This window comes from Pogona vitticeps, chromosome 2 (assembly GCF_051106095.1).
Source record: "Pogona vitticeps strain Pit_001003342236 chromosome 2, PviZW2.1, whole genome shotgun sequence".
NCBI lineage: Eukaryota > Metazoa > Chordata > Lepidosauria > Squamata > Agamidae > Pogona > Pogona vitticeps.
The window spans coordinates 59,950,494-59,965,137 of NC_135784.1; the positions used below are offsets into that span (position 1 = coordinate 59,950,494).

General features: G+C 37.3%; 1 protein-coding gene across 1 annotated transcript in view; it reads right to left on the reverse strand.

Annotated features, from left to right (window-relative positions):
* LOC110091165 (uncharacterized) overlaps positions 1–14,644 on the reverse strand; it is a 103,448-nt gene that overhangs the window by 71,579 nt on the left and 17,225 nt on the right. Inside the window, exons 7-11 of the mRNA XM_072989524.2 lie at positions 12,885–13,047; positions 9,821–9,895; positions 8,261–8,413; positions 6,605–6,710; positions 2,743–2,848 (exon numbers count right to left, since the gene is read on the reverse strand). Coding sequence (XP_072845625.2) covers positions 2,743–2,848; positions 6,605–6,710; positions 8,261–8,413; positions 9,821–9,895; positions 12,885–13,047 — 603 coding nt within the window. The remainder of the gene's footprint in view (positions 1–2,742; positions 2,849–6,604; positions 6,711–8,260; positions 8,414–9,820; positions 9,896–12,884; positions 13,048–14,644) is intronic.

The window sequence follows — 14,644 nt, forward strand, 5'->3', positions numbered from 1 at the left end:
ACAAAAACCATCCCAAAGAAAAGGAAATGCAAGAAAGCAAAATGGCTGTCCAACGAGGCCTTAGAAATAGCAGAGAGAAGAAGGGAAGCAAAATGCAAGGGAGACAGGGAAAGTTACAGAAAATTGAATGCAGACTTCCAAAGAATAGCAAGGAGAGACAAGAGGGCCTTCTTAAATGAACAATGCAAAGAAATAGAGGAAAATAACAGAAAAGGAAAAACCAGAGATCTGTTCAGGAAAATTGGAGATATTAGAGGAACATTTCGCGCAAAGATGGACATGATAAAGGACAAAAATGGGAGGGACCTAACAGAAGCAGAAGACATCAAGAAGAGGTGGCAAGAATACACAGAGGAATTATATCAGAAAGATGTGGATATCCCGGACAACCCAGACAATGTAGTTGCAGACCTTGAGCCAGACATCCTGGAGAGTGAAGTCAAGTGGGCCTTAGAAAGCCTGGCTAACAACAAGGCCAGTGGAGGTGATGGCATTCCAGTTGAACTATTTAAAATCTTGAAAGATGATGCTGTTAAGGTGCTACATTCAATATGCCAGCAAGTTTGGAAAACCCAACAGTGGCCAGAGGATTGGAAAAGATCAGTCTACATCCCAATCCCAAAGAAAGGCAGTGCCAAAGAGTGCTACAACTACCGTACAATTGCACTCATTTCACACGCTAGCAAGGTTATGCTCAAAATCCTCCAAGGCAGGCTTCAGCAGTATGTGGACCGAGAACTCCCAGAAGTACAAGCTGGATTCCGAAGAGGCAGAGGCACTCGAGACCAAATTGCTAACTTGCGCTGGATTATGGAGAAAGCCAGAGAGTTCCAGAAAAACATCTACTTCTGCTTCATTGACTATGCAAAAGCCTTTGACTGTGTGGACCACAACAAACTATGGCAAGTTCTTAAAGAAATGGGCGTGCCTGACCACCTTATCTATCTACTGAGAAACCTATATGTGGGACAGGAAGCAACAGTTAGAACTGGATATGGAACAACTGATTGGTTCAAAATTGGGAAAGGAGTACGACAAGGCTGTATATTGTCTCCCAGCTTATTCAACTTATATGCAGAATACATCATGCGGAAGGCTGGACTGGAGGAATCCCAAGCCGGAATTAAGATTGCCGGAAGAAATATCAACAACCTCAGATATGCAGATGACACCACTCTGATGGCAGAAAGTGAGGAGGAATTAAAGAACCTTGTAATGAGGGTGAAAGAAGAGAGTGCAAAAAACGGTCTGAAACTCAACATCAAAAAAACTAAAATCATGGCCACTGGTCCCATCACCTCCTGGGAAATAGAAGGGGAAGATATGGAGGCAGTGACAGATTTTATTTTCCTGGGCTCCATGATCACTGCAGATGGAGACAGCAGCCACGAAATTAAAAGACGCCTGCTTCTTGGGAGGAAAGCGATGACAAATCTTGACAGCATGTTAAAAAGCAGAGACATCACCTTGCCAACAAAAGTCCGAATAGTCAAAGCTATGGTTTTTCCTGTCGTGATGTATGGAAGTGAGAGCTGGACCATAAAGAAAGCAGACCGCAGACGAATTGATGCCTTTGAATTGTGGTGCTGGAGGAGACTCTTGAGAATCCCCTGGACTGCAAGGAGAACAAACCTATCAATTCTAAAGGAAATCAACCCTGAGTGCTCACTGGAAGGACAGATCCTGAAGCTGAGGCTCCAGTACTTTGGCCATCTAATGAGAAGAAAAGACTCCCTGGAAAAGGCCCTGATGTTGGGAAAGTGTGATGGCAAGAGGAGAAGGGGACGACTGAGGATGAGATGGCTGGACAGTGTCTGCGAAGCAACCAGCATGAATTTGACACAACTCCGGGAGGCAGTAGAAGATAGGAGGGCCTGGCGTGCTCTGGTCCATGGGGTCACGAAGAGTCGGACACGACTAAACGACTAAACGAATGACAAACTTTAGTGGATATGCTTTATGCTGGTATTACAAACAAGGATATTAATATTTATCCCTCTTAGAAATGCTTGTGTAATATACAGAGGAGTTTGTTTCATACCTACATACTATTATTGGCTTATAGTAGTCAAGGCTGACTAGATTCTGAAAATTGCTTTCCTCCTTCTTGATTTCTGCCTGGCGAATCCCAGGGTTGAACTCAAAGAGGTGTTGACAAATGGATTACCTACACATTCCACAGATATGACTACAGTTTATTAAGGTCATCAAGTGCATACTGATTAACTTCACAAGATGTATGTTCAACAGTGCCTTTTAAATTAGCTGTCAGAAATGAAAGCTATCTCGTTTCTTGAATGAACTGGTGTTCTTACAAGTTCCAAAATGCACCAGCCAAAAATGAAGATAAAGTCTACATTTTTAGAGTATTTTAGTGGCATTATTTGCCTAACATAAGTGTAGTGATGTTATGATAATTATTATAGAGCTGTACTTAATCTTTACATGATAAGCAAACAAATCCTGTTCCAAGATATTTCTTGAAAAACATTCTGGAAAAATTAAGATGGTGGCTGCTACTTTGCTGAGTCCTTCTTTCAGAAAGCTTAGCTCTGAAAAAAAATTAAACAAAGAGGATAATGGCTTGAAACAATGAACAGTCCCAGCATTTGCTCAGATCAAGTCAGGTGCTAAGCCTTGTAGTTACAGCCATTGCATGGATTTATGAATTTTACAGCACATATATCTTCATCTCCTTTTTAAATTGAAAATAAAAAAGGTAACACCCATACTTATACCTACCCACAACTTAAAAAGACAGAAAGATCCTTGCAAGAATCAACTGCTACTACAGGGCCATTGTGGCAGTCTTCTGAGCAAGATGAAGCAAATATTCTTTCACTTTGCCCTAAAGACAGAAAATAGTTGTTAAGAGTTGAATTCTAACTAATTTAATATTTTGAATAAAGAATGGCTTGTCAGGAGAACATCTATATGCCAGAATATACTTCTTCAAGATTATTTAACATACAGTTTTGTTTTTCACATATTTGTTGGTTAATGCATTGTTAATAAATCAACATAGTATTTTATTTTCTAAGAGTTTAATTCACAATGCAGAAACTTTCCAGAGTAAAAATGTTTTTTATTGCTTATGTCATCTGATGATGTAGCTGTGGTCCATGAAAGCTTAAGAAAAAAAACTTGTCGGTCTTTAACATGCCACTGGAATCTTTTTCGTTGTTGTTATTGATGTGACAAACATACTAACCCTTCAGAAAATCTACTGGATTAATCATTTTAATATTTTTATGCATAGGTTTTTTTCTTTACCTCTAACAATGCCGAACAGACATTTATGCAATGGCCTGCAATAATAATAAAGGCACTTAATAAAAAGGCTCTTTATTATTACGTTTATTATAAAGTTCTTTATAATTCATAGGTGAACAGAACTATAAAAGCTCTATACTAATAACAACTAACAACTAATTAAAAATGGGTTGATAGCTTGGCAACACCAGTTTGAGCCGAGTAAAAATATATTGAGTATATAGCCTCTTTAAAAAAAGGAAAAGAAAAGAAAACAACGTACAAAATTAAGCTCTGAATCACTTACTATGTATTAGGCAAAAACAAAAGAAAAAGAACAAAGAAAAGAGGACAAAATCATTGTAGCAGTCAGTAAGGTGGCACAACATTTTAATCCTCTTTTTTAATTTTTATTCTTTTTTTCATCTGATATGTTAGCTCAGATGAACACAGCCACCTCTTCTAAAACTTACTACTTACTATGCATTATAGATCTCAATTAAAAAAGAAAAAGAAAAACGTCATAAGTATCATACTGATAAATACATGTGGGTGGAATTAAATAGAATGTATGAGAGTTTTGTATAAATCAGATTAGGCATAGCGAAAAAACTGTGATGTTGATCATGAAATACCTGCTAGGTCTCCTGACAGAGTCATAGGCCCAGCCCAGCCCTTCATGATAAGAGGACAGTATCAATATGTGCACATAAACTGAGTTCATTTCTTAAATAGTCGATAAATCTGAAGGATATGCGGAGTCATAGTAAGAGCATGACATTGCAAAAAGAAATTTCAGATGAAGAATAAACAATATTTACTCCCCTCGGTCTTTGAAAGCCAAAACATATTCCTAAACAGTAGATATAAATGCATTTTTTCAATACGTAGGTACTTAAATGTTTAAATCCAGATAAGCAACTTCAGTTCTCCAGTTGCTGCCCTGCTCATTAATGTGGTCATCCCAGCCCTCCTCCCCCCCCCCCCAGTTGCCAAATTCAGAAAATATGCATTTTCTATTATGGAAAGTGGCAATTTATTTTATTATTTCTTAGAACTAATGGCTTTATAAAAGGTATGTGCAGAAATACTACAGGAAATTGTATTATTTTGCAATAGTCATGAGGATGGGAACTGACAAAGAAGTGCCCCCCTCCCCCAAACTTTGGCTTGCAACATGCCACCTACACAGAAGAGTAATGCCAGCATATGCGTGAGAAGGAATGAATTAGTTGCTGCAAACAGATAAAGAGGTTCTGTACGAAGCGGACAAGTCACACCTCTGAAACAGATGAGTCAAACCTGACTGGTTGCTTAGAGAAACTCAGAGTTGTGAGGTGACACAAAACCTACGTACATTTCAAATTTTAAGTACATATCACCAAACCTGAACTTCAACAATAATATTAATACGTCATGTCACATCAGATATAGTTAGACATCTAATTTAAAAAGAAGCAGGTTGCCAAACATTGGTATCTGCTTAATGCTCTGTTTATCTATCAATTATATATGTGGGGAAGTATAGCCTGTTGTCAGAATGTGTCACCAAGGATCCCAGCACAGCCTCCCCACCACCACTCCCATATATTCAGGAGTAGAGGGTTGTCCAAAACTATCAAAAGTGTCAGAGATATACAGCCTGCCATTTTTATGTAACTTCACTTCCTTTGCCTATTGTAGCCAGAAAATGAAAAAGATAGGCAAGCAGGCAGGCAGACAAGCAGGCAGGGATAAGTCTTTTTTGGAACAGGACGTAACCAGCCATGTTTGGGGAGGGGGAATGCATCATGTTTGGAAGTAATGTTTTTTCCTAACATTCAACAATACCCTTTTACCATCTTGATATGCTCACCTGAGGCTTCTGGGAGCAGATTTTATGATTTGAGGGGTCATTTTCCCCTTGGGAGTGGGAGTCTCCAAGGTCCAAAGAAGGAAAGAATGGCTGCCAGACTCTCAGAGGTTTCCCATCCTGACTTATCTTTATTGCTTTTGAGCAGAGTGGGGAATTGGTTTGGCCCCATGATTTAGATTGTCAGATAAGGCTGGGTAATATGGTCACAAGCTCTTCCTTCCTCTAATCTCACCTAATCCCAGCCCGAGATACCTCCTTGGACATTGCTACTTCTCTGCACACAGGTAGGAAGGCATTTTTTTTTGTTTCCCTCTCCAACAGATGACAGTATGCAGGATTTAGAGGAAGGGAGACCTGAAGCATCCCAAGAGATGGATTTTAACATCCTTTAGGCCAGAGGTAATCCTTTGCTGAAGATGAACAGTCAAAATGCAGCAAGGAACTGAGACATAAACCTTGCTTGTCCTCACAGAAAAAGGTAGGGAACTGTCATTTGTTCACTTCAATCTGTGAGTGGAGAAGATGTTTTTTCTGGCAATATTCACTCAACATCTAATGCAACGTGCATAATTTGCACAAATTTCGCAGAAATACATCTTAATTGCTTCTTTTAATCATCAAATGGGAGACTTGAAAGTTTTTTTAACAATCAGCTAGTTCTCTCTCTCTCTCTCTTGCTTCTTCAAGGGAAAAGATATTAATTTTGTGCAGAGTGATGCAAAGACATTTTGCAGTACATTTCTGGAACTTGCACAGGAAAAAAACAGTTTTGTCTCTCTCATATTGCAGCCAAGGAGGCTTGCAGACCATGAAAACACCTCACTTTTTCTTGTTACAACATATATACTACACCATAGTGCTAACACACTCTCTGGGTGATTTACAATATAATTATGCAAGTGACACTTTTTCCTCCATGGAGACGAGTGCTCATTTTACCAGCCTCAGAAGGATGGAAGTCTGAGTCAGTTATGAGCTAGCTATCTGAGCCCATCAAGAGCAAACTTAGGTTGTGATGACAGGCTTGACAACAGTACTTTAACCACTTTTTATCATTTATCTCATTTAACTCATTTAAATGTCTTTACTGTGTCAAGACAGCCTAAATGATTAAGAGTGACAAATGAAGGCCAACCCACATTTGATATTCAAGTGTTTCTGCATAGATAGATAGATAGATAGATAGATAGATAGATAGATAGATAGATAGATAGATAGATAGATAGATAGATAGATAGATAGATAGATAGATAGATAGATAGATAAATAAATAAATAAATAAATAAATAAATAAATAAAAATAGGTTGCAGTCCTCACCTGGATTTACTTCAAGCAAATAGGGAGTTATATGTACATTTACACTCTTGTTTCAGAACATCTGATAGCCATCAAAATAAGAGTAATTCAGAATTTTTCCTGCAGTAAGTTTATGTCCTAGCTCCTCCAGTTTATACATTCATTGAACTACATTGAATTATTATCAACAAGGATCTTACCACTATTATTCAACTTTTTTTCAGAAAACGCTGCTTCTTCATCTGCATTTAGAATGTTTAAAATATCCACAGTTCCAGATGCCAGGCCAACAAATAGTGATCTGTTCTGAAATAGGCATAACATTTTAGCTTGATATAAACAAGTGCTCTGTCTTTTGTGCTGATTGCTTTTGTTTATAACAGAGTTGCAGAATGAGTCTGCGGGGCTGGGCCAGATCCTCACACCTCCAAACCCATGTGTCTCCACCTCCTCAGGTGGCATGCTCATTCCCTGATGTTACAACCATAGTTCTGGCCCCAGTATCAGATTATGGACTGTCTACAGCTAGTACTGCAGCCAAAAAGGTGACTGTGTTGCTCAGTGCTTCTGTGTCTGCTAGAGACTTCACAAAGGAAGTGAAGCTACTGAGATCCCAGGACTGGAAAAAATAGACTTCCAGCAGTTGGTGCTGGGATTGGCTTCACCTGCCCTGTGCTTCACCAAGGAGGGTGAAGCCAACCCCAGCATATGCTGAGGAAGTCTGTTCTTGCCAGTCCTAGGATCTCAGTAGCTTCACTTCCTTTGTGATTTTCCCAGTGGAGAGAGAATGGGGCAGGCAAAGCTCCTCATTGTTATCACTGTCATCTTGCTACTGCAGATGACAACAGAGACTCTCCCATACATCACTGGCCTTTCCAATGGGGAGGGTGCATGGGAAATTCCTGCCATTATCTCTGATCCCTGATTAAAGATGCCTGGGAATCCCCATCCCACTCTATTTCACTTGGACAGTGAACAGATGGGTGGGGGGAATCTTCAAAGATCAGATATCCCCTCCACTCTTTATGGGCCACAGGCTTCCAGCTTTTGTTCCAGAATTTTAGAATTAATTACATGTTCTCAACTTAGGGCAGTGGGTATTACAAGCTGTTAATTCAAACTCATGATAACGCTTTTGGAAGTCACTTCCATGTCCCAAATTATAACTTGGGAAGTATTTACTGAAGTGGCTACTTCCTCAGAAGTCCTCAAACATTCTGAGATACAGAAGAGAACAGGTAAGCTCCACAGCAGCTCTTTTAGAAGCAACTGGCTTTCAATCTTCCCTACACTTCTGCTTGTGATAGCAAAACTGCTTACCAGGATTTCTTTGATGTCAAAAGAACTGTGAATGATAATATCAGTGCATTGATTATAAAATCTCCATATTTAGTTTTATATACTTTTAATGATCTGGCCTAGGATGAATCCAGCTGCATTAAATACAATACAGGTTTATGCTAGTTTAGAAGATGCATGAAGAAATCAGACAATTATAGAGAATAATAACTATAGTTTATCAGCAATTTTATTTATCAACCCAGCTAACGACACCCATCAATCACAGTGACAGATAATCTCTCCCCCTTCCCCCCTCTATCATCACAACAAAAACATGCTGATCACCCTATCTCCTGAAAAAAGACAAAAAGCTGTTCGCACAGCTATAAATACTATCCAACAAACACCAGCAGAGCATGGACAGAGTTCCTACTCCAGTCCTCTGAAGACGGTGGCCACAGAGACTGGCAAAACGTTAGGAAGAACAACCTTCAGAACACGGCCAAAACCCCCGAAAAACCCACAACAACCAACCCATATTCTCATCAAATTACTCAATCGTTCTTGTTACTCACCAGCCTGGTAAAGACCAGAGTGTCATTTGATACTTCAGCTTGGAAGACCAACTCCAGAGCGGGCAAGCTTCTGAAGTGTATCAGTTTGCTTTTTGATCTTTGATACATTATTATAAGTTCCTGGTGAACCACATCATGTTTTAAGTGGATAACCTAAATCAATTCACATTTCTCTTTAATAAATGCAATGGCTTAAATCATAAATACTTGGTAAGCTTTTTTTAAAAATTAAAACTCAAATCAGATCATCATTACATTTTGAAAGTAAGATGATAGTGTGTTATGGTAGCAATAATAAGAACTTGAAATTAATTTTTAAAGACAAACTCTAATAACTCATATATTAAATTCAAAAATGTAATAATTGTCATGACCTTCAAGAAATATCAAACCCATTTAATGAAAAGGGGTAGTGGTTACTACTAGAAGTTATCAATGTTTATTATCATCAGGTCAGATTCCATAAGTATTTGAAAGCTACATGTGCAGAAGCTTCTCTCTACTTCTACTGGAAAAAATGTACTAGAGAGGCCCGAGTTGACTAGATAGGCGGGATGTAAAATAAATAAATAAATAAATAAATAAATAAATAAATAAATAAATAAATAAATAAATGATTTTAAACACTGGCTCCATGTCTTTTTAAAAATACTCTTAAATAAACTCAGTTACCTGTATAGCATTCACATCTACAGCATCTAATTAATGAAAGCTGTACACTGAAAGTATGTTACATACTTAGCAGATTCTTAGACACGGAGCTTCCTTAAGTGCTGACAGGTATCTATTATAGCAGATGCTTCTACTCCATTCTTTATCTTGCCTTCGAGCAACCTTTGTTTTGTGATTAGTCAAAAGCACATGCAAGCACCATTTCCAAGTCTGTTTACTCAACCCTGTTTCACCTCAGAAATAACAGATTGGGCTCAGTCCTGTTCATGCTAGCATAACATAAAGTTACACCTGTGTAAATATGCCAGGCATTAAATTCAGCAACAAGAAATTATGCTATTCAGTTTTTCAAGTTGTGCATGTATAGTTGCAACAGGATTTGGCCAACAGGGGAAAAAGTTTACTCCATTTAACTCACCCATATTATTTTTATTTTGCCCCCTAAGAACCAACTAATAAAATAACCAGCAGTACGAATCCACAGAACTGAACGAAGGAGTTTTGTGGACATGATGGGGTTCTGTATGCATATAAAAGCTTCTGTTGGCACAATGATCCACTGAGTTGTAAACAAAGGTGATGCATTTCAATCTTTGTACTGCATGGAGAGCAACAGCAGTGCAAGATAATTCATCCAAGGAAATTATTGTGGCAGTATTTCAGGGCAACTCCATGGGAGTAGACAAAATGTTAATTTTCACATCATAGATGTAACATAATTCTAGTAATTTATCACTGGATTAATGAGTTAAAGACACTCACTCCATCAAGAACATTTGATCTGTGATACTATTAAACACTATCAAATCAACACACAAAAAACACAGATCTCTCTCCTTTTAATGCTTATGCTACAATTTGTAAAGAAAAGAACTAAATGGCACTTACTGGATCTCTGTAGGCTATCAGCTCATAATATACCAAATTCTGTATTGATGTATGAAGAAACAATACTCTTCCATCCTTTATAAAGGGAATATGATTACATTTAATGTAATGTAAAACTGTTGTCTATTTACACATAAACACACACACACACACACTTTTGCTGAGGATTACAATAAGGTCAGGGCCATCTTTAGTACACAGTATTCAAGTAGGACATTGTAGAAGGCCCTAATATATGGATATACCTCTATAGAAGAAGTCATTTTAAAAAAAGCCATGGAGGCCCTAGGATATAGTTTATTTATAGTAAAAATAATAAGCAGAGGATTTACTTTAAACCCAGAGCAACTTGCAGACTGGCGAACTAGGGAAGAGGATAGATGAATTATGGGCTTCCTATTTTTGGCAAATCTTGAGGTGCTTATATTTCTAAATAGGCATACATGAGCAGAGAGAAGAGGAGGGTAAATAATTCCACTGAACCTTATTCTGATCCCTTCCCATAAGTGCAGTGCTGTGCAGTCTTATGGAGCGGCTGTTGTGCAGATAAATTATGCTCCTAGATGCTTCTTGTTTTATCAAACTGCCATCAGTTTTAAAATCTTCCAGATTAAACTGGTGGTATATTTGGAACTTAGTAGTTTGCTAAGAAAATAACTCCAGTGAATGTATTTTGTATGCAATCTTGAGATACTTTTCTGATCAATAGATCTAAAAGGTAATGCATACTATCTCAATGCAGAAATAATGTTAAAATGTTCAAGATTTTTACGTCCTATAGCAAATTTGCATAAACATTCACATTTAAGTCTTAATCCTATCAAAGTATAAGATTTTCCTTGTATAATCTAGCCAGATCCATTTCAATCTGGATCTGATTTCAAGTCTGGATTTGGGATGGAGGTTCCCTACACTGGGAACAGGGCAGGGTGTGTGCGTGTGTCCCTGTTGATTCTGCTGGATCTCTCAGTGGCTTTCAGTATCATCAACCATGGTCTATCCCTTCCACCAATTCCTCTGTAAATTCATTGATTCAATGAACCTAGCTGTGACTGACTACTACATCTCAGTCTCTGAGTCAAAGTTTCAAGCAGACATGTTTTCCTAGTTCATCTACACTGACATGGGCAAATATAGTCCTCCAGATGTTTTTGGCCTACAGCTCCCACCTGCCCGAAGTCAGCTGGTGGGAGCTGAGAGTTTATGGGAGTTATAGTTTAAAAAGCATCTGAAGGGCCAGAGCTACACATCTAGTCTTTATTTGGCAGGTGGTGTTTGAAATCATCTATGTGAGGCTACTCCTAAGACAGAAGCTTCAACAGGTCCAGAATATGGCAGTCAGGCTAATAATGTGAATGAATAAATTCTATCACATTTCCCAAACCCTGGCCATATGACACTGGTTGCCTGTTCACTTCTGTATTAGCTTCAAGTTGATGGTTCTATCATATAAAGCCCTAAATAGTTTGGGACCTTGTTACATGGCAGATCACCTGCTCCCACTCACTTCTCCCATACTGGATGGCTGAGGGTGCTAACCCTGAGTGAGAACCAGAAGGAGAGAACAAGGAACCAGGCATTCTTGGAGGTTGCACCCCACCTCTGAAATGAATTGCCAACTGAATTTTGCCTGCCCCTCTCCTTGGCATCTTTTAAGAAACTTTTAAAAACACATCTACTCCAACCTTTTCAAAACACTGCCAACTTAAGAACTTGTTGACTACTGGCCTTTTCCTCTACAGCCATCATTTTTAACCTTGTTCAATTTTGTTTTGATTTTAATCTAATTTATTACTTAATGTACTTTGATTTTATGCTTTTTGGTTGCTTGTGAACTGCCCAGAGTAGCTATTGGTCAGATGGGTGGTATATAAATTAAATAAAAAATAAAAATTATAAATAATAAAAACCATTCAGTTATGAAATAATTTATTTGTATGAGCTACTTATTTGGGAAAGAGAAAAGATGAGGTCTGGTACTCCTAGTTATATGAGAAGGAAACTGGCAGGGTGAAGAGGCCTCTAGAAGTAAATAAAGCCAAGCCGAGTGTATCAGCCTATAGATGAGGATGCAACAGAGCAGACAGGCACACCACAGAACCTTAACTGCCTATTTCTATCTCTATTGTCTCCTATTGGCATATCTGCCCCCTTGAAAACATAAGCTCCAAACAAATTAATAACAGAGTAGTAAAAACTCAGGGCCAGAGTATGTTCTTCTCATGCAGCACAACCTAGGTTAGAACCCTAGTATCTCTAAATTTAAGAAATCATTAAAAGGGGTTTTTATAACTGATTTGGAAAAGAACTCGCCTGGAAATCCTGGAAAGCCACTACTTGCCAGAACAGATGGCACTAGAATGTGCAAGCCAATAATATGAGGAGTGTTTATATCAAATATATAGTCATTGTACTTTAAATTTTTAATTCACACATTACTTTATTTAGACTCTATCTCAATAAATTTTCTGCAGCTGCAGCTCTTGTGAACCACTTCATATGTTTATAAACGCACCCAATTCACCTCACTCTTTTCTCCCTACACACCTTTTACCTTAGGCATTTTCTCAAGGAAGAGAATGGGAAATCTCCAAGAAGTATGATGTTGCCCAACAAACTAAAAGAACTGATAATCTGAAGAATGCTACTTTCATTGCCTGCAGCCCAAAACAAGCTGATATGGACAACATTGTCTACTTTTATAGTTTCAACTTATACACCACCCCATAGTGCTAGAGCTTTCGCTGGGCAGTTTACAATGTAATTATTCAAGGAGCAGTTTGCCCCTCAACAAGCTGGGTATTCACTTTACCAATCTTGGGAGGATGGATTCAACTCAGGTCATGAACTGAGGATTGACTGCAGTACTGCAGTTTTATCACTGTGCCATGAGGCGCAATTGGTACCTTTCAGTACCAAAATGCAAACCTTTGCAGAATTATTTGCATTTCCAATGACACTGAAACATGTAGATGTATTGTAACATTTTCAAGTAATGTATAATGGTAAGTATAATGCTAACTGATTAATATAGTTACATGTATCCTCCTGTTCTTTTCTTTACCTGCATACCAAGAACCAGAAATTCCTGACTATCTGCATACACCATTCCTTCATCTGTCAAGTAGCACAATGGTGAAGACAAGCTGCAGAGGCATTCGCATTTTGCTGGTGTCCTAAAATTTCTTCTTCGAGTATGCTGAAAATATTCATTCTTCTGAACACAGCTAGGAAGAAATATAAAGCCAGCTCTAAGTTAGTGTACACATATGGGACCACAAGTCAATTTAAATATGCAAAATTTAATAAAGAATTTTCAGTAATTGTGTTTGAAATTAAACATACACTAGGATGAAAAACCGGAAAAAACCCCTAAAATTTTACTTTATAGATCTTGCAGGATATTTTCTGGCCCCAGTGAGGATTTTAATGTGTATTGTGAGATACAAACAATCCCCATACCCAAGTTTGGAATATGAAATATATATATATAATGGAATAGGATTAAAATCAACTCAAACATACTATCCTTGTATTACTGGACTCTTCCTCATCCTAGTGAATTCCAATGTTCCCCTATTTTTTTAAAAAAACTTCATTTCCCCTGAATCGGGCCAGTCTGCTGAAAAGCAGAGCATGTTTCTTCTGCTTTACTGCAGCAGACTTTGCTAAAATAAAAATAAAATAAAATAAAGGTTTTACCAAAAGTGGAGAGACAAAAGACTCAGACTTGTCTTGCTGTAAACCATGTAGAGTAGTGCTTTGCACTAAGTCAACAGTATATAAAAACACTAAATAAAGAAATAAATATTCCAATGTATGAATATTATATTGAAAATAAATGGTGTACAGGTAAATTGTGGCAAGAAAATAACATGCTTAAGTACAGCTTTAGTCAAGAAAAACACCTTAGAACTTTATAGAAATTGTTTATGCAATTTTTTTTATTCTCTTTAGTTTTTAAAATACAGTTTGCATCAATGTTGTTTCATGTGTTTTCTTCTTTGCCTGTGTATGGTGTGCTTTGGCCAGGTCATCAAATGATTCTAAGATAACATGTTAACTTGTTATGACTAGTTTTTTGATGTTGTGTTCATTGCCTTAGATTATAATCTCAGAGCTAACAAAACAAAGCTATTTCTTCTCACATATTTAGATTGACATCATACCTAAGAGTTGTTTGTACATTTCCTTTAACAAGGACAACATATATAGTTTAAATCATGCTAAATAGATTTCTAATTTACAGTAAATGCTTTTAATAAAAGCCTGGATATTTGCTAAAAGTTACAGTATCATATATCTAGAACGTTGAAAAATCCACAGAAAATTTTATTATCCAAACTTTGTCAAAGTATCTCCATTGATTGATTTACAAGTCAATATATGAATAATGTGGCCAATGCAACCCGGCCCACATGATTTTCAGATTTTTCAATGCATAGGAATTAATGTTTATTTTTTTCTTTTCCCCATCTCGTGCCACATTGCTATTGTTATTTTTTTCTTATATTGTTTTTATTCCATTTTTTATTATTAGCCACCCAGAGTAGACTTCAGTATATGTGGGCAGGTATAAATTTAATAGATAAATAAATAAAATAATGTTACGTTAAAATATTAAATAAATAAAACATCTTAGATACAAGTTCTTCTGTCTGTTAAACCCCTCCTTGCATTCATCACTCCTTATGGAGAAAAACTGATGAGATAGTATTTCAGAAATATCATCACATGAAATAATTGTTAATTATTTTTCAGAGATAAACTGTATACACTTAAACTTTAAACACACTAAGAACAAAACTTAAATGAAGCTTACCT